Source organism: Channa argus, chromosome 5, assembly GCF_033026475.1.
Source record: "Channa argus isolate prfri chromosome 5, Channa argus male v1.0, whole genome shotgun sequence".
In the NCBI taxonomy this organism is placed as follows: Eukaryota; Metazoa; Chordata; class Actinopteri; order Anabantiformes; family Channidae; genus Channa; species Channa argus.
Genome location: NC_090201.1, coordinates 23,011,723 through 23,032,764, shown reverse-complemented (window position 1 = coordinate 23,032,764; position 21,042 = coordinate 23,011,723). Strand labels below are relative to the sequence as shown.

General features: G+C 37.4%; 2 protein-coding genes across 3 annotated transcripts; one reads left to right on the top strand and one right to left on the bottom strand.

The window, feature by feature from the left end:
- Window positions 1-478: 478 nt before the first annotated feature.
- On the bottom strand, window positions 479-10,175 carry nfs1 (NFS1 cysteine desulfurase). Its single transcript, XM_067504565.1, has 13 exons — window positions 9,828-10,175; window positions 8,921-8,997; window positions 8,227-8,343; window positions 7,080-7,163; window positions 6,643-6,795; window positions 6,432-6,525; window positions 5,958-6,092; window positions 5,198-5,355; window positions 4,995-5,100; window positions 4,807-4,888; window positions 4,377-4,460; window positions 3,322-3,411; window positions 479-2,328 (listed from the first exon to the last, which is right to left on the bottom strand). Exons 1-13 carry the CDS (start codon window positions 9,931-9,933, stop codon window positions 2,265-2,267), a joined length of 1,350 nt encoding a protein of 449 aa, XP_067360666.1. The 5' UTR covers window positions 9,934-10,175; the 3' UTR covers window positions 479-2,264.
- A 3,395-nt stretch (window positions 10,176-13,570) lies between these two features.
- Window positions 13,571-20,357, top strand: c5h6orf89 (chromosome 5 C6orf89 homolog). Of its 2 annotated transcripts, none has more exons than XM_067504554.1 (8): window positions 13,571-13,728; window positions 14,196-14,462; window positions 14,739-14,904; window positions 15,406-15,554; window positions 16,279-16,430; window positions 16,636-16,771; window positions 17,002-17,125; window positions 17,644-20,357. In XM_067504554.1, the coding sequence occupies exons 2-8, from the start codon at window positions 14,274-14,276 to the stop codon at window positions 17,724-17,726; spliced, it is 999 nt and encodes a 332-aa protein (XP_067360655.1). In that variant the 5' UTR covers window positions 13,571-13,728; window positions 14,196-14,273; the 3' UTR covers window positions 17,727-20,357. The 2 variants fall into 2 exon arrangements, with proteins under 2 accessions (XP_067360655.1, XP_067360654.1); XM_067504553.1 differs by having other exon boundaries at window positions 16,279-16,487.
- Window positions 20,358-21,042: the final 685 nt, after the last annotated feature.

The window sequence follows — 21,042 nt, the reverse complement described above, 5'->3', positions numbered from 1 at the left end:
AATCCCTCCCACCCACTCCACTGCGTGCTGGCTGCACAGAGGAGCACTTTCAGCCAGAGACGGATCACAGTCAAGTGCTTCACAGAACACTGGAGATCCTTTCTCCCAGTGGCCATTGAACTGTCCCAACTCAGCCCCCTCCAGTAAAAAGGACGGGGACTAAATGGTCAAAATGGAATGTTAGTATTGTCCATTTTGAACAATAGAATTGTTTTTGTTTCATTTACATTTACTCTTCTTGCTGGGTTTTTTCTTATTTATTAATCGGCAGTTTGTACTTAGAGGAAGTCCCCCCCCCCCCTTTCTTTTATACATTCACACAGAGAGCAGCTGTAACAAGGAAACAAAATTTCCTCATGGGATCACTAACGTTGTTTGAATTTTGAATCTAGTATTAAACATTTGTCATTAAAATGCAATTATGAGCATATAAATAAACCTTAAATAAAAACAAATGATAAAATAAAAGCTTATTGCATAACAGTAAAGCAGTAATTTATTGGATAATGATGTGTGTAACAAGAGTAACAGCAGAAGGTGAGCAGATGCTGGTGAATAATAAATATAGTTAAAAAGCTCAGCTCAAGAACACAATTCCCAGAATTTGACAAAGAAACTCACTTTTATCATCTTTTCAGTTCATTTGTGTTCAGATACTTTGTATAAGTTTAATATTCCTATTAACAACCTTAGGCGCATGTGTGTGACAGAAGTGTGAACCTCAGGATGATGGAGCCTAAACAGGAGGTGCCATATAACAAATCAGCAGCTAAGGTCAAATCAGGGTTGCATTCATGTACAGATTTCCAGAAATTGAATAATTAAAAATGTTTACTCAGAACTGCAGTTTAACACTGTTGTGGGAAGATACATTTGCTAGACTGAATGATGAGAGAGTGAAACCAGTGTATTACCTGTAAACAGTAGGAGACAGTGAATAATCAAGTGCTAAAGCCTTTGATTTAAAGAATTGTTACTGGTTCAAAAAAATCTTCACTTGAATTTAGATCTGCTGCCTTCAGGTGCCACCTATTACTTTCCCAGGTCAGTAGTTTGTTTTTCTTGTCACTAGCCCTATGGCTTAATAAGAGCCTGTATCACAAAGTGAGACAAGTAGTTTAGACAGTTATCTTTAGGTTTAACTCAAGTTTTCTGGTTTCACAAAACAGACTCACTTTAAACCAAGGCTGATCACCATAGTAACTGTAGTGCATGAATTTGGAAGCATTGCTTTCACACAGATGGGAGCAGTGTGCCCATTCAGAAATAGTCAACCATAAACTGCAGATAAATTCAAGCAACATTTCTTTTTACAAATTCATGGATGAGTTGCAATATAGAGATTATTTAGATATTTTGATGTCAGATTTGTCGTAAGAAATTTGCAGTTGCAATTTGGGTAATAAAAGCACGGGTTAACTTCAGAGGATCAGAAAATGGTCAATAGAACAATTACTATAGCACAATCTGCTCAAACGTATCATCATTATTGAAACAGTCTTGTGAACAAGCAACAAGCAAGACTCCTTTATAGAGTAGAAGGACTTTTCTTTTTAACACTGAATGAAAGAGACGCACCTGTGTTCAGACTAATGGCTGCATAACAATGACACACTGCAAATGGCTCAATAAATGTGATTTATAAACTGAACGTTTTGTGTAGGTTATGTAGGTTATTATGTAGGTTGTGTAGGTTAGAATAATTTCCCCACAGGTGTCACCATTTCATTTCATGTCAAGTACATAACATCAGAAACATGACAGGATGTTATGTAGGATTAACTTTAATTAAGATCTTCTCTTTTCACATAACTGTGTGTATAGTTTTGTAATTAGAAAACATTGAAAAAATTTGAAAACAACCTTTTTTAATCTATCATCAGAATGATTAGTGTCCGACTAATTAAAGCCAGGTAAGCCAAAGAAAGTTAGACTTAGATGAGCCGACTTTGTGATACAGGACCCAGGGGCCACAGCCTCCGGCAACTTTTCAGTCAGAAAATAGAAATAATATGCTGGGTAACAGAAGCTGACTGTTGTAAAACAAAATCACTACAATAAGCAGAGATTGTCAGGTGTCTGTCAACATCTCCTGACAGAGCAGGAGATGGAAAGAATCTACAGAGACACAGTGCTACTGCTAAAAACAGACTTCAAGTCAAACAGGACATTTGTGCGTGTTTGTGTATAGGAAGACAAAGCTGGTCCGTTCCCAGAATTTCCTGGGAACCATCACCACCACCACCGGCATCTGGGAAGAAAGTCTAGTGCTGTGTCCACTTTATGCTCTTCAGATCGATGCCTTCCTGAACCATCTCCCAAAGAGGACTGATAGGCAGAGAGAGAAATGGTTTTTGTCTATAATTTAAGGTAGCATTGCTTAAAAAAAAAACACTAACATGAGCCGTCAGACAATCAGACAGATTGGACAGATTGATGGGAAACAACCCATCACCTCATCCAGATAATCCTAAGAACTTCATCAGGTGGTAAAACTGAAAATGAGACACCTAAAATGTTGGTAACAGTGGATCTTTTGAGCGTCAGTGGCTTTCAGAACCACATTCACTAGGGGGCCCCATATAGGGCATGCAAATATTTCCTTTAATAACTATAAACCTAATTTTCTAAAACTATACCAAATATAGCAATTAATATTACAAAGGGATCTATCCATGTGCCAAAGTGTTCCTACAGTGTTGTCTGTCCAATACCCCGTGAACAGGCCCCCTGGTCTTTGCTCTGGCTTTGCTGTTATGGCAGTGGAACTTTTTCTGGTATGAAAATCGTTTGGATAGAGAGACTTGCCCTCAGACACACAAGGAAAATCTCAAAATTTTAGGACTCTAAAAACAATGTGTAACCACTTACATGTAACCAAAATAAATATTACACAACTATGGTGCATGAAACAAGTATCATGTTCACTTGCCTAGTGCCTTTGCAGTCAGTGTGCTTACAGTGTGCACAATCCACACAAATACAATGTCCTGGAATGCAGGAAAAAAACTAACAGTAGGCCTCCTCTTCCTGGTTGATAATACCATTTCACTACAGAGGAGAACATTGCACACAATGGTACAAGAAAAAAAGCAACTAAAAGTTGACTCAGGAAGTGGGCCTGTAAACTTTGGGTGATTCCCTTCTTTTTCACTTCCAAATCATTTTGTCAAACCTGGACTGTTGTTTCCAACTGATTGTCTTACTGCTCATGTTTCAGTTTATTGACAGAACAATATTCACAGATCTCAGCTTGTTCAGTGTTATGTTATTATTATTGATGGAAAAATAAGACCAAAGATAAAATAAAGTTAAACGCACCTCATCTCTCTGAGTCTGCGAACCTGCGTGATACATTTTTCTGCTGTGTAGTCCACCTCTTCTTCTGTGGTGAACCTACCAATACCAAACCTAACATACAAGAAAACAGGTTTGTGACAGAAGTCAAACCCTCGACCAAATTTAGTTTTTCAGTTTCCCAGTAATTATCCTGACTGCTCCAAAGACCTTTAATAATGTTGGCTTTATGGACCTTAGCTACAGCCTGCAAGTGAGTTCTGAGCACAGTTCTGACACCTGTTAAACTAATGTTAGCAGATTCCCATTTTAGCTGATGCCAATCTTTGTTGTTTCTGGTAAAAATTGCACGATTAGCCTTCTCTAAGTAATGTTAACTCAATGGCAGAACTTAAAATGAAGACATTCCAAATGTCTGGTATATTTGCTCTCTTCATCGGGAAGAAAATCAGGCTTCAGGTAACATTTTTTTTCTTTAGGGACACTAATACCACTAGAAATAATTGTAAGCATATATACTGTTTCAAATATGACTAGGGCACAAACTTGTTTACTAGACCACACAGTTTTTTAATAGCCCTAGCCTCTTAATACTGCTCTCAAAGTGCACCTGAATTATGCGTTTAACTTTAACACATATTAAACTTTCGTAAAGGTTTAGGACTCCCAGAACTTAGAGGGAACTAATATATAAATTTCCCGTTGGGATGAGTAAAGTATCTGCATATTTCTTAAGTCAAAACTATGAACAGGGTTATTATTCCAATTACTAGTACGTAGCCTTTTCTTTATGCACAATAACTTCTGCATGTCTGCCCATCCTGGAAAAAGGTTTTTTTCCTTTGTAGCTCTTTTGGAAGTTCCTTCCTGTTTTTTCCCTGTTCAAAAAGTTCTCCTGTTGTCATTAAAAAGTCTAATGACAGAGGATGTCCCCTCATAGCAAATTTAAAATATTGGGCTATGTAAATAAACCTAAAATGACACTGGTATCATATTTATGATCAAGATGTTAATCAAAATGATCGTAACTGCTATGATAATTATGATGTGCATTATGGTGAGGATGATGATTGTTATACCTGATGGAAGAGTGAGCTAGGTCTTCATCTGCTCCAATTGCTCTGAGGACATATGACGGCTCCAGAGATGCTGATGTACAAGCACTGCAAACAACCACACACACAATTGTATTCATCTTTAAAGGCCTTTTATAATTTCTGGCCAATTTAAGTTACTGTAGTTTACATTTAGGGTTTCTCACCAAAACATACTGTGTGTATTCTACAGGAGCACAACTGTACCCCAAGTATAAATAATGTTTAAATGCATTTTCTTCGTCAACTTGAACATTTCTTTATCCAGTGCTATGATTCATAAATAAAATGGAACTGGAGGAAGAATATGAATCAGAAAACATGATTTAAAAGTAAAACACTGCTCCAGTGCTACTAGATATCACCATAAAATTGATAATAGGGATATGGAAATCTCCAGTCTCGTGTGTCTGACCTGCCAGATGACAGAGCGACATCCTTTAGTGCCATCAGCAGACTTTCTCCCTCCACGTAGGCAAAAGACAGGTTAATACAGCCTGAAACACACACACAATATATATCTATTTACCTCAAGGACTGTAGTAGGACAAACAAATTTGTCTTCATTACTGTACTTCGTTCTTTATGTGTGTGTGTCATTACCAGCGTAGCGTTGTTCCGGATCACCATTCATGGTTACATCAGGAATCTCAGACAAGATCTTCTCGATCAGACGATTAGCCAGCATGGACACTCTCTGATGATCGTACTGCAAATGCACATTCAAGCACTTAGACAAACTTTAAGTCCCAGAATATTTGGATGTATTTGTTGGGTTTTAGTATGTTTGCGTGTGTTTGTTTTACCTCCATCTCCTGCTGGGCAATGCTGCAAGCAGCTCCCAGTCCAACAGTCAATGGGGTGGGGACGGTGCCAGAGCGTAGCCCCCTCTCCTGCCCACCCCCATTCTGCAGTGGCTCTAAACGCACCCGGGGCCTGCGACGCACATACAAGGCACCCACACCTGTGCACACACACATACAAATACACTTAAAGGCAACCTAACTTACAAGCCATTCGAGATGACCTATTCAGAACCACAACTATCAAAACTCAACCCCCCACAGTTCAATAGACCTTTTTCACACTTCCGCATTTTTTAACGGGAAGCAGATGAGAACAGGCTGTTTAACTTCCATTGTAAGTGATTACATAGAAACAATTGCAGAATCTTTAAATCTTAAACATCTTTGTCTGAGATGCAATTTGTGTACAGGAGAAATAGAAGCGATAAATGTGGTTGTAGTCTTTACAGTGAGTCATTAAATTAGGCATAATTACATTTATCAAGCATATTACATGAAAATATTCTGACGTGTTGTTGAAATACAGCAGATTGGCTAAATGTCCTGCCTTATAAATGTTTATGCTCGTAACTATAAAAATACAATACTTTTATTTGTTGACAGAGAAAAACAATACTGCAATCCATTGCTACCGTTTCAACAACAACAACATGAAGCGGAAATAGGGTCACCTGTTCCCTAAGTTCTTCCAGTTGTTGATTCTACATTTGGTTGTGTTTTCATATTGGTTAATGGTATACCATCAAATGCTAGGGCTAACCTTTTGGTCCATAGATCTTGTGACCGCTGATGGACATCAGGTCGATTTTCCAGTCAGTGACGTTGATGGGAATCTTTCCAACAGCCTGAGCAGCGTCAGTGTGGAAGAAGACTCCTTTTGAACGACAAATCTTACCTGTGGTTAGGAGGAGAAAAGCTTAATAAATCAATAGCTTGGATGAGAAGTGTCTCCTTGTGAAAAATAAAGCTCAAAAACCTGGTGAAGGCTCTACAGGGTCGGATGGTTGGGAAAAACAAACATGTTTGTGTTGCATTTACATTTAGTCATTTAGCAGATGCTTTTATCCAAAGCGACTTACAAGTGAGATACAAGGCAGCAAAAATCTAAGTCTAAGAGAAAACATCAAAGCAAAGTCCTATCAGAAAAGTGTTCACATTTTACGAGATGCAAGTGCGAGAAAGAGTAGAAAGGATTTTTTTTTAAGAGATTTAAGTGCTTTGTTGCCATGATTACCGATGTCTTTGATGGGCTGCTTGACCCCAATCTCGTTGTTGACAGTCATCACCGACACCAGAGACGTGTCAGGACGAATGGAGGCCTCTAGCAGCTAAACACACAAACAAACATACCCGTATTAAACACATGGGAATACTCATGCCTGTTTTCCATTGTTTTTGCATTTTCTACACATGCTCTATATGTTTTGTAGGTTCTGTGTGAGTACCTCCAGGTCCAGTAGTCCATTCTTCTGGACTGGCAGGTATGTGATGCTAAATCCTTCAGCTTCCAGAACTCGACAGGAGTCAAGGACACATTTATGTTCTGTCTGTGTGGTGATTATGTGACGTTTCTTGGTCTGGTAGAACCTGGCTAAACCCTACAGGAGAGAGAGGAGGAGGGTCACTACTGAGGATATAAAAAGTGGGTTCTAATTCAGTGTTAAATTATTCTATAATCCATTCTGTTTTTAATATTTTTAATATAAATTTTGTTTTTACTCAGTTCTTCTGTTCTTGGATGAAAATCTGGTTTGTGAACTTGTTCTGTTCTCAAAACACTCTCCCTGTTCTAACTGTTGCCAATCTGTTCTCACTAAAAACCAAACCAAAATGAGGAGATGGCGCTAAAAGCCGATGTTGAATCGGAGGAGCAGAATGTGACCTTGATAGCGATGTTGTTTGACTCAGTGGCTCCACTGGTGAAGATGATCTCTCTGGGGTCAGCTCCAATCAGATCAGCCACCTGCTGCTCAGAGAAAGAGGGAGTGAAAAACACACTGTCAATCTCTCTCTCTCTCAAACTCTGGACCCTATTCTTCATACGTGGATTAACCGGTTAGCCACATTAATTTTGTTGACAATTTAACATGATCCCAGGTCTGTTGGTTCTTCCAAAATCATAATGAGGTTGTTGACCCAGAAACAGATCCACAGCCTACTCAGGAGCAGGTTTATTCTCAGGTTATTTAAAAAAGAAAACCTGTCAGATTTGAATGATGTTGGACCAGCAAGCCCATCCAAATATGGAGTAGCTTTTCTTACGTGAGCAAACCATTGAAATCTGGGTTAATAAAAAAAAGATGTGCTTATAAAGTGTTGCACAATGCAACAGTGTGTGGGTTTAAATAAATTTATAGCAAGCTAATCTATGACTGGCAGCAGTCCAAGGACAAAAAATCAGATATTAATATCAACAGACCTGTACATGTACATTTTGTTTGTTCATTAGTGAGTCTTGGCATAGGACAATTCAGAAATTAAAGCAATGTCATGTCATTTTAAATTAATTCACCCGAAATAAACTCTTCAGTATTAATGTTAATATATAGAGCTAAAAGTATCACACAGACTCCAGTTTTCAGAAAATATTTCTATTTTTACTTTCACCTGTTCCCAGGTTTTCTTCTTCTAACATGCTCTGAGTATATTGCACAGATTAAACCAATGGGTCACCATCAGATCAGTGGACAGGCTAGTATGGTGCCAGTAAGGATTCACATTTAATTTGGGAGACAATTTTTTTTTTTTTCCACCTGCATGTTTGTAGCCTCTTTAAACTCTTCATAGCCATACTAAAAACGGATTCTCTCGCTCTTTATCTCCCATGTCTTACCTTCAGTGTCTTATTTTTTCTCGCCAATGGCACATAGCCAATTGTAAGTTTAGATAACTGTGGTCTAGTTATGTCAGATAATAAAACATAGCTTTTCTTATTGCCCCTTCATGACTTTGGGAAGACTTTCAGAGGACATTAAGTTTTTCTTTTTACACTTTCTACCACTTTCTGTGCAACCTCAGTGTGTCTGTACCTTTCTGGCAGTCTCCATTGCAGTCTCACTCTCCCAGCCGTAAGCATGCGTCCTGGAGTGAGGGTTACCATAGTAATTCACCTGGTAGGGCAACATTGCGTCCAGCACTCGAGGGTCCTGAGCACACACACAGACACACACACACGCAGTGCTGTAAATGCAGTTAGAGCCATACAATGGTACACACTCGTACAACCTGAAATTAACACACACTCATCACTCATGTCAATTCATTCCACCATATTTATTTAATTCAATTTATTTATGTTTTTTGCACATTCGACTGCATTGCACTTTATACATGCTGCACATTTAACTACACTATACTGTTTACATGCTGCTTTTTGCACTTTTAGCACATTTGACTGTACTGTACTGTATAATCGAAGTATACAATAGGTTTACTGGTCGGCGTTGTCTAAGGTTTTGTGTCCTGTCCTGTGTTATCTTGCGTTGTCTGTCTACACTGTCTGTCTGTACTGTTTTTCGTCTGCAATGTTTGCACTAGGTTGCACTTTACATAGCTTGTGTTGTTTTGTAGCTCTATTTGCTGTTTAGTCTAACACCATGGTTCTGGAGGAACGTTATCTCGTTTCTACTGTGTACCACTGTGTATAGTAGAAATCACAATAAGAGCCACTTGACTTGACTTGACAAGCTGGCAAGAGCTATGACCTGGTTAGTAATTAGTTACCATGGGTGTAGTGGCCTGGAAGTCCATGTAGAGTGGACGAAGCTCATCCTTCTCTAGTTCCCATTTCTTTATTAACTCTGCAGCACAAAACAATAACAGTCAGTCAGTCAGCTGGTTTTACTCTGAATCAGATCATTGTACACTGTATTGTTTTTCCATCCTATTAGTTCTACATCACCACTCTCTACAAGAGTTTCAATAAAATCTGAACATTCTACATAGTGCAACGAAGGTGTTTTGAAATATATTTATTTATTCATCCAGTTTCAAGCTTTACACCCGATTATGTTCTTATGATATAATATCCTCACCAAAGCATCTGATCAAGTCCCAAATTCATTTCGTGGAATGACAACAACTGGACATAAAATGAGTCATACACAGAAATAATAAACAGAGTACAGAACTTTCAGAAGTTAACTAATAAATAAAAAGCACTTTTATATGATTCAATTTAGTTGCGTAGACTTCTTCACAGTACTATATAGACGAATAGATATTATAGTTTATAGTTTTATATTCTCCATCTAATATTAAAACAAAAAAGAATAAGACAAGCTAACGTATAGCAAGAAACAAGAAAAATACAAAAGTGAACTTATTCACAAATTCTTATTTATTTTATTATTTATTATTATGAAACACTATTATGTAACTGATGAGGATTCATTTTCCGACAGTCCACTAGGGTAGTTGTTCGGGATTTTCTGTTTTTAAATCTCCTAACAGCATTAATTTGGTACCATTGTGCTGCTTTTACATGCGATTACTTCAGATTTCATCACCCAGTTTGAGGTGTTATGAAGTTTCCTGTCTCCATACTAAACTGCGTCACATTGGGATTAGCTGTTTGCTAGCTGCTCCGAGGGTTTAATACAGAGACTAATTTGCTCAGAACTGCGGTTACCTTTCTGCACGGTGCTGGCGGTTCTCCCTTCAGAGCCCTGCCAGAGAGGGAGCCACGAAGCCGGCCTGAGCAGCCGAGAGGAGACGGTCCTGCCCGATGAAAGCATCTTGACAGCGGACTGGTTTCAGCTGGAGACCCGCTGAGCTCCTATAACAGCAAAAACACGCTGACCACAGACTAAACACCGGTGGTAACCGGGGCGAACTAGTTTAACGGACTAGTTTCTGTGCAGAAAGAACAAACCTCAAATAACTAATTTTAGAAAAACGTGCACAAGTAAAACAAGTTTGGCGTGAGAAAGGTTGCCGCCTGTCAGTCACATCCAGGTCACACCGTCACCTACGAACACATCCGGCAAGACTTTCAAAATAAAATATAAACAATGTATTTCTACTCAAATATTTTAACATCTTGCAGTGTGCAATATAAAAACATTTTTTTAGTTTGCCTCGTAGATCACTTTTTCCATCTTGGGAACTCCAATGTCCAAATGAAATGATTATTACTTGATTGTATTTACAGTACTTTTAATATTACTATGTCACTATTATACTGCTACAACTATTTAACTACTAATATTAATATTACTTCAAGCTGCTTTTATTTTAATTTTCACAGCATTTTATAAATAAAAATTATTTTATTACTGTATATTATACAGGCATTTGTAGTATACAATCTATAGCTGCCCACATGGCCTGATTTGCATAACTCAGCTTTTAATATTCTATTACTAGTATTCTTTATTTATCTATGCATATTTGTTTGTTGTTTTTTTATATATAGAATATATAATCAACACTATTGGCACAACATATTTAGTTGTATATTAAATTTCCCTATCTTGAAATCAGATGAATAACAAAATGAAATATTACTGTAAGTTTTTTTTACTTTTTTATTTGATTTGGTACATTTGTGTATATCAATTCATTTATTTGTATTTTAGTTCATTAATCGCAGTTTTTTTCCCCTTTTTTTATTATTTAAAACCAACTACCAGTGTTATTATTAAAAAATAAAATGGCGGTTAGAAAAGAGCCATTAGAATTACATTTTTACAAATAAATACAATAAGAAAATAAAGCAAGATTTAATCAACTTGGTTTTTGGCAGTAAGGCAGTTTGAAACTATAGTAACTAAGTTACTAAGCCAACAATAGTTTTCTCTGTATTTGTTCTACTTTTGTTTTTCCCGTAGTCCCACTGTGTATTGAAATGTTAGATAAATTAATAAGCGTAAGTATAAGCGTACCGATGGCGTCATCGGTGACATCACATAGCTGCGTTTAACGTTTTTGCTCGTGAACTTTGGCTAAACAGGTGTCAAAGGAAACGTTTATGTGGAATTATTTTGTTATCAGCTTAATTGTGGATCGTGCACCGTCATGTGCAGCGACGTTTATTTCTGATGACACCGGCTCAGCTGGATCAGCTGTCGGACAGACTGTAGAGTTTGTGTGGTGATTCTGGTTGCAATTGAGTGTGTTTTTGTACAAAACCACACTGTCCAAATAATAATTAGGACGCACAGTTCCTATCGTCTAATGAGCGTGCTTTTCTTTCCAGTCGGCAAGCTTGAATATAAACATTTGCTTCTTTATTAAAACCCGCATTCTGTATTTTACTAAGCTTACAGTAACAAAACTAATGTGTTTTTTAGTTCAATAAACGTATTATTTGCATGTACATTTGTTATTATTCAGTTTTGAAATTAATTATTTACAAATAATGAATTCAGATTATGATTATTGATGTGCATGAAGTCAAATGTAAAGGATTTGAATATATTGCAGCTGTAGTTATAATCAATACAGAGGAATGTTCGGACTAATGGAAATGATGAGAAAAAACTGAAATAACTAAAATACATCAAACTTCCCTCGTCTCAATTATGTTATTTATAGCACGAAATAAGAGAACCGTTTTTTTCTAGTGCATAAATAAAGTTGTTCATGGGTATTTCTTACAGATACACGACTTTAACCGGATGCTTGATCTAGACAGAAGTAAAATAAAAAAAATTATTTTAGTTTTTTTTTGTTTCACTTAATTATTTTTATTACATTTTATTTTATCACATTTAATCTGTGTTATTATCTACAGTAGTACAGTATTTGTTTATTTCGCTATAAAACTGCGCTGTGTGCTGCGATGTCACGTCAGTATGATCAGCTACAGGGTCCAATCACCAACAGGTTTCCAATAAAGCGGGTCTGTTGGCCCGGAAATAGCCTTCCGTACATAATTTTCAACATGAAGGAGCAGAAAAATTCCCGAAGTGACCAAGAATCGAGCAACTTAAGGGAATTGGGATAAGCTATTGGTTGCGCAACAAACGGAAGCCGGGGAGGGACTTTCTTCGTGCATTCTGCGCTCCCATTGGTCGACATGTATTGTTTTGGTTATTGTTTTGGTTCTGTTGGAGGTGGCGCCAAGGCCCATCTCCTCTGACTGCGTACAGACAGACATGTGGGAAAATGGTTAGCACAATCAACTGTTGCATTATTGCCATCAACTAGCTCTAACAAAAAGGATGCATAGAGCGATCATATGCAACACAGAGAGATAACCTTCTTGTTACAATAAACACTGAAGCCCACACTTTCCATAGAGTCTCTGTGTAACATACCCTTACAGTTTTTAAGCAGTCCTATGCTTGTACCATTAGACAAGACAAAAAACTTTTTACACACCAGTAAACATAAACATGATACCAATTTCTCTGCATACGTTCAAAATGTATTTCGAGCTCTTTTGCAGTCTATGTTTTTTAACAGAATACAGCTGAGTGACAAAATCTAATAAGAAAGTAATTAAAACCAATAAACAAAATAACAGAAATAGAAAACAGTCACAATACAAACAGTACTAAATAAACCCAAATGTTGATGTGTGCATTCATTTCACCTGATGTACTCTGTAATTTAAAAGCTTCAATTTCCCCCACTTGTCCTTTTAGTAATTTAATAAAACATTACAGATCTTTTGCCATATTTAAGAGAAGTACCAGGAGCAATAAATTATTCACTGATGGGTCAAATGATCCTGTAACATTTGCTGCAGGACAAGATATTCTACTCAAAGGTCTCAACTTTAGCCTTCTTATAGAACCTTGAACTGCCTAAATGTAGGCTATAAGACTGGTATCCTACAGGAATGTAAGTTTAGTAGAAAGGTCCCCAATCTCATAAAGTGCTGATGTGCAGGAATTCAGCACACTGGACCTGGTACATCACAGAGCCAGCAAGTCTATGAGATCCTGTTGGCAGTGAGCAGAGTGAAAGGAGTGCTACACTTTATTGGGTCCCAGCACATACTGTAGGACTATAGGCAAAGTTTAAAAAGGTGGAACAAATAATATGCCAATAAAAACTGTAGAAAAAAAAGCCTTTGACATAAATTTAAAACCTTGGCAACAGTAGTGTAAGCAGGAAAAGGAGCAAGAAAGCATGCATTCACTAACTGCACAACAGTGTTTCCAATGTAGACTGGGAGAGGGAGTAGGAGGCAGCATACAAATAGGGTAAATTGACAGGAGTGCAAACATGAAGTCGTGCATGGGGCAGAAAGGAAATAGATGATAAAGGAGCTAGATTAGCGGAAATAACTGTGTCTTAAAAGTTGTGGGACAAGGGAGTGGTTAAGAAAATGTTTAATGATCCCAAGAACATGACCGTGCTAAAAGGGTTTTTAACTATAACGGACTGGTCCAGAAGGTGGCAGCAGTGCAATAACAAGAATCCATCAGTCGTAAAACACCAACGAAGAAGAAGGAAAAGGAAGCAGAAGTAGACTGTCAATGGCAGCCATTCCTAGTAACTAGACTTTAAATTTAAAAATGTTATATAAGATTGAGAAATGAGGGACCGTGGACTCTGGTACTGGAAGTAATTTTAAGGTGATGTTTTGGTGTTGTTTCTGGGCGTAAACGTAATGTTTTAACTAAGGCTAAAAGAGCCAAGCTAACTGTCAGTGCACTGTTTTTGCCTTCGCTAAATTATATATCGCTATGTTATCGTGGTTTAGCCTTCAGTCATTTGTTTAAACTAATAGTCACCTTAGTTAATAGTGTGAAGTTAAAAAGACAGATTGCTTCTCCTATGTGTGAACACAAATTACGTTACATTTGGGTGTCAAACTATCCATAAAAAGAAAAGTTGTTTTTATTATTGTGCAGTGAACGGAATATCATTTTATCGTAATGGTTAAAAGAGTCTTTCAAACTTGTGAAAATGCCACCATATACTGCAATATTTAGTGGTTTTAAACGACCCTCTGACATCAAAACCTGTGAACATGGAAGTTTATATTGGGTGGCTATGACGTCACGAAACAGCAGTTAACATATTGGGTAACATCTTACAGTTGACATCATGCACCTGGAGCACACTGCAGCTGACAATCGACGTGTGTGACAGAGAAGCCGCCGTCGCTATTGTTGTCATGGGTACGACAACGAGTGAGCCGTGTATTTACGACAAACTGTCCGAGAGCATCGACATTCTTCGGCAGTCGGGCTACCGCTATGGGATGTCGGAGAGGGAGATCGAGAGATTTATTAAACAGGTCTTGGAGACCAATGAGCCCAGAAGAGAGCCCCCCCAGTTCCCCATCCTGAGAGCCGCCATCAAGGTTTGGCCTGCCAACGCAAATATTACACTCCCTTTATCACGTAAAGCACTGAATAGCAGGACTTTTTCTCTCTTTATATCACTACTCATCCACTGAAGCTTAGCGTAAAAAAACTGGAGCAATGACAGTAACACAGCTGTTCCAATATTAATATGCCTAAGTGTTGAGAACTAATATCTAAATCTAAATACAAGAGTTCAGTTCATTTTCTTGTTCATAATTGTGTGCTGTGAGAATGGACACAGCTCACAGTGTTGATGGCTGTTGTCTTTGCAGTTTGTGTTGGCAGTGGGCTTCCTGCTTGCAGTGGTGCTGGCCTTCACATACCCTCAGAGTGGCCCCCAGTTGGGTCTTGTCAACCTGGGTTCTTACAACTGGTCGTCCCCACTGAGTCACGTCCGCCTGCTGTCACTGCCTATTGCCAAGAAGTACAACCTGCAAGGTCTGAAATGTTCAATAGCCAAGCTTTGTTTTAAAAGTGCTGTATTTTGTGCAGACCTTTATTTACAGCGATTGGATACTAATTAGAAACCACTGGGGTATCTAAGGGTTGAAAAAGTGTATGGTCATGGAGGGTTGTCAGATATTATTGTCTAAATTCTTAAAATAAATTAATTTTGAAATATAATGAAATCACAAACGGTCTGTGTGGTGTGTAATAACTTTCCTGTAGGTCAAAATGTTAGTTGGTTATTGGTTTATTATCAGTTAGCTCATTGTTAGCATCTAGCTTCATATCAGCTTGTTTGTATTTACCATTCTACCTAACAGAGCTGCTAGTAGGCCTGTAGACTGTAGTCTGCTTAAGGTTATCAAACAAGATAGGCAGGAATACCAGGTTTGTTCACCTGCCAGTACAGGTAAAAGCTGGATTTTTGTATGTGTCTGTTTTTTATAGTGGTAAAATGAATAAAGTAAAATAAATTGTGTGTGATTGGTGCAGGCTTCCATGAGTGGTGGAGTGCCGGCTCTCTCAGGCAGAATCTAGTGAACTGTTCGGGTTGTGCAGAGATCACTTCGGTGCTGGAAGTCCCCGAAAGCCTCAGAGGGAGCGTGACTTTGAGACGGGGGCCACAGCTCGTCTTGCTGAAGGTCAGAGGTCAACATGGCTATGTGATACAGATCTCACTGTATCACATCAATTGGTGCAAACACCATTTTCCTTTGGTTTGTACTTATCAAAGTTTTGAAGTAGGATCAGTTGCTTTTTTCCACTGTTTTTCTCTGTGATCATCTCAAGGTTTGTCAGCATAGAAACACAAGACTCTCCTGGATAATTGAACTGTGGAATAAGATTATATAAAGGCTATCAGTTTAAAAGATATCAGCTTCGTTTCTGACAAATTCGTTTTTTTTCTGTCAGTTTGATGAATAGTTGTAAATAGTACAATACATGAGTGTATTGTATGTAGTATAATAATATTTGTTCAGTCATACAGTCAGAGGTGTAAATTTAAGATGAATTTAGAATCTCGGTGTTACTACATCTATCTCTGACAGATCCAGAAATAAACAATTAAATACGGCCAAATGTTCCATCATCAACTTATCTAATGTAAATTGGGTTTTTTGTCAGTGAACATTGCATTTGATACATTACAATACTGACATATACTTTTCTTAACCTCAGAGTTTCCTTCCTTCTGAATAGCTGCAGTTTGTTCCATTTCTTATAAAAAAAAACACTTTCTAAGTTGCTAAAAATCTGCCACAGTCACCATCACATCCTATTGTATCTTAATGGCAAATATTTGTTTGAAATCAAACATTGAGCAGAAATATGTGATTTATGCCCCAATCTCTGTTTGATTTGCAGGGTGGAGGGTCCCTCGTTGTCCAGCGGCAGCAGCTTGAGGAGCTCTATTTGGCCCATTCAGGCTCCATGTCCATTCTGCTGGAGGAGGATGGTGGTCTGCATAACGGCAACCTAGGGCTCCCTCAGGGACCTGCCAACTTCACTCTGCTCTGGTACAGAAACATACTCAGAATAAAGTCTCTTCAGAACAGAACGCTGTTTGATGTGGGGTAATGTACATAATGTTTGGCTTCAGTACATCTCCTTAAAAGCATCATTACTGTTTCAGTCCATCTCAAAACCCTCAGTACATGTGTCCCGCAAACACAATGGTATTGATTGATTGTGAATATTTATTAGTGGTGTGTGTTTCTATAGGAGGTTCAGCTCTGGCACCAGGGAAAAGGTGCTGCGGTGGCTCTTCCCTAAGGCTGAGCTTTGCCCCCTGCTTGACAGTGCTGGGACCATCCTGCAGCGCTGCCTGGTCACCCACAGCACAAATTCACAGAGCAAGGTGAGTTTGGCTGAGTCTAGAGGTTTCCACAATGAGAGACCGGAGGACTTAGTAGGACTGAAGTATAGTGTTACTGTGACTATATTAGGAGCAGAACTACAATATTCACAACCAAATTGTAATAAATTAATCATAATATAATAGAATTCACAGCGGTAATAACCAGTCTACTAAAGCAAGTTAAACTGAGCCCTCATCCTGTGTTGTAACTTTTTTTGTATTTGTTTTAGGGTGTTGAGGTGCTGGGCTGGCTGGTGGTGGGCGAGGGGTTGCCAACAGTTCGGGTTCTACCTGTTCAACGCTGTCAGAAACACTGCAGCTCCTTCAACCTGTGGCTGACGCCTGGAGACATGGGTAACAGCTGCTGCTTTGGTTTTTCATCCACAAACACACTGAACATGTGAACAGGAGACCAAAAGACTCTAAACTGTAAAAAACAAAAATCTTTAAGGACTTTCATCGTGATCATATGTCCTTAAACTATTATTAGGGGGAAATTAAAAAAATATATATATACACACACACACACATATTATAAATTACAATAGACTTAAAGTAGAAGTTATTTTTATAGTGGATATAAATGTATTAATATTTTAGGTGCATTGGATTAATAGATTTATTAATCTACTAATAAATGTAAATTTATAGATTGTTCCAATTTTTTAATGACTTTGTTATTGTCATATAAGCACATTTTTATGTATGTGGATTATTACAACTAGACTGAATTTTTATACAGTTTAGGATCCAATATTGAAAGTAACTACTGATTGATTTTGATTAATACAGCTACTACTTAAACTGTCTCATAGTCTTTAAGATGCAGTGCTACACATTCAGCTGGTAATTGTTCCCTCTGCCCTTTACAGTGTACGCGGACCCTCGGTACTGGCAAATAGAGCTTTTTCCCGGCCGAGGCCAGAACATTATCTGCGACGGGTCAGCCTACTGACTTTGAGGTGGAGCGATGTGTAAGAGGACAAAGTCCAGGACAGGGGACGTGCAGATCAGCTGTGAATGTTTGACTTCCTGCCAAGGCTTTTTAAAGCTTGTCAGACTTTCTGTGGCCCTGTCCACTGATGCCTTAAAACCTTCCAGTTTTTTACCCCCCCCTCCCCCTCCCCCCAGTCCTCAGAGAACTGGAGACTACTGCACACATGACTTCAGAATGGAAAAAAGGATCTCCTGCAAAGGCCAAGGTCAGATGATTGAGAAATTAATTTGTGAGTTTTTCTCATTGCAATTAACAGCGAAGTATCAGCAGTTCTCAGATGTTCTGGATGTGCTGTACTTGTGCCATAATTTCAAGCTGATCTCTAGCAATTTAAGATTTTTTGTTTTTGTTTATGTAACTGTGTATATTTCTCTTTTAGAAGGTAATGAATCACTGTTGAGCACTGGCATTTCATTTGTCAAAGATCTCAGATACACTTCATTCTCAGAAAGCAAATGACTCAAAGATGATGATGATTCAGGTCTGCTTGTCAGGTTTTCCTTTCATCAGGTGTCCCTGCAGCTGTCACCAGGCTGCATCACCTCCAGCAAAGTGGCCACAAAATCTCAGGAGTCTTTCTGTTCACTCTGTGGCAATTAATTTATTCTAAACAAAGGTTTGTGAGGTTTTATTTCACTGGCAGTCTTTGAAACAAAGGGAGCTCATTACTGCTGACAACATGTTCGTCCAGTCAGTTAGAACTGTTTATGGCAGTTCATTCTGGGAACTTATATGTTCTTATCCATCAGTGGGACTTGCTGGCTGTGCAGTTCATGCTCAGCTCAGCTCAGCTCAATTGTTCCCAGTTTGACTCAGTGGCCACTTGTAATTCCCCTTGAAAAAGTAAAAAATAATTTTCTCCCTAGACCTCAATTCCAAAAGAAACAACTGTAATGCTGTTGATGGGGCATCATAAATTACGTACAACATTAATGTATGTAATGTGAATTTTCTCTGAAGTGAAGTTTATGGGCCAAGTAGAAAAAAACACTGTTGCACAGGTAGCAGGTTGTACAAGGCTTAAAGGAAGTCATTTTCTCTGAGTTTCAGAGATTCAATCCATGTTCACTACTTGCTGAAGTTCTGAGACACAGCTTTATCCTCATCTGGTTGTTTTCTCTATGTTGAAAGCGTCAGTTCACCCACCTGACAATAAAGAAATAGTCTTAGTTATTTCGTGTGGTGTCTACCACACCATCCACTGAAACTTTTAAAAAAGGTTTTTCAAAATTGATTTCTCTCATTAAATTATTCCCCAACCCTGTTTTGGTTGTGTACATATTGATAAGCAAGAAATGTTTGCTTTTTATTAGTCATTTAGGGGAAAGTTTGTCACAGAGAAATACGTTTTTACTTTTGGGTTGTTAATGTGTAAAGCTCCGTCGATTCGTTGATTAATTAACTGGTAACTGTTTTCATAATCAATTAATTGCTAGTAAAAGTCATTCTGAGAAAAAATATTAAATATCTGTTGTTTATAGGTTCAGAAGGATGAGGATTTGAGGTTTGTTTTTTGGCAGGTTAGTAAAGGGAACATCTTTGGACTTTAAGCTATTAAATGAGACATTTAAACAGATGACCTATGAGAATTAATTGTACATTTTATACACAAAGTGATTAATAGATTTAATTTTAAAAAATGTTAATAAATAAAGTTTTGTTGTGGTCTCCTCAATATCCTTCCAAATTCAATCAGGACACTGAAATTAATTTTTGACTCGGCTGATTCTGTCAGTTATTCACTTGACTGCTGACATGATTAGCAAGTTTAGAAAAATAACCACGTTGAGAGCTTTTGTTTGTTTAGTTTTTTTTAGTGTTTTAGTTTTTGTTTAGCATAAAAGGTGCAAATTAACAAGATCACAGTTGAGAGTTTCATCATGTGTTCTCAGTAAAGTGCAGTAAATGCTACATGCAAAGCTGAAAATCGACTCAAGTAAACATTTTCTGTGAGACGATAAGAGATGATTGTTTTAAATAAGAAATACTCATATTTTAATTTTAAAAAATGATCATTTGAACCAAGCCAATTCGCTGCCACTGAAGGGCAAATAAAGTTTTCTTTTTCTAAGTTGGGTGAACTTTCTCTTAACAACCACTAATCCCTCAAATGTATCATAAGTTTCATTCTTCATCCCATTAATCAGCTGCAGATATTTCTAATTTTGTGGAGTTTATGGACAAAGCTGCTTCTCTAATTTCAGTGTTATTTATTGTTATATGTATATATGTTCAAGCCATGAATTTTAATAATTTGTTGTAATATTTTACTTTTGATTATAACTTGTGATTTTCAGTACAGTCATATTTGTTTTTCCTTTTAAAATCATAAATTGAATGAGTAGAGAATATATTTTTCCATAGCTTCTGAAAAAGTTTAATATTAAATAAGTTTGCCAAAATAAATGCCTGTCACATTTGAATTTCTGTGTTTTTAAGATGCACTCCCTTGTTTTGTATTAGTGCTTTAAAAAATCCCAGATTTCTAAAACTGCTAAGACAAAATAATGGAGTGAATCCTTCCAAATGTTCGCTGTGCATAGAAATGTCATAGTTTTATGAGGAAATTAAAACTTGTATTTGCTTCCAGTTTGTGATTTCAATTTTTGTATTTTTAAATATGATCAAATCCAGTTGTTGAAAATAAGGTGAGTTCACAAAAAACATCAGGTCCATAATTTTTGTACACAAACTATTTGAACCAAATGACAGGAATCAAAACATCAGAACCACCTCTTAATATACTTTTATAATACTTATACTATGCTAATAATACTTTTACTGATCAAAGTCTTGTGTTCTGAAAAAAGTGAAAACACTGTATATGACATCTCTAAAAGCTTATCCAGCAGACAATTTGATTAAGTCCAATTTTAATTTATAGTGTCTTTACCTGCTGAATGCTCCACTGTATTCATCGGCTGTTCTGCAATAATAGTTTTATATTTAGCTGGATTATGTAAATAAGAGGGTAAATATATAGTTGGCTGTAATCTGAATAGGAAAACACTAACTACAAGCAACAAATGCATTGCTTTATTATTTTAAGATGAATAATATGCAACAGACATTAGCAAAGAGTAAAATGCAAAGAATAAACTCATGGTTACACATATTAGGTTTGTTGGTGTGTGTGTATTTGTGTTTCCTTCTGTCATATAGAATAATAGAGAGAATAATAAACGGTATACTTTTTTTCACAGAAAATTACATTTCTTAAATCACATCAACATTGTGTCATTTTCAAAGTTTACCTGCTCAAAATGACTTTACA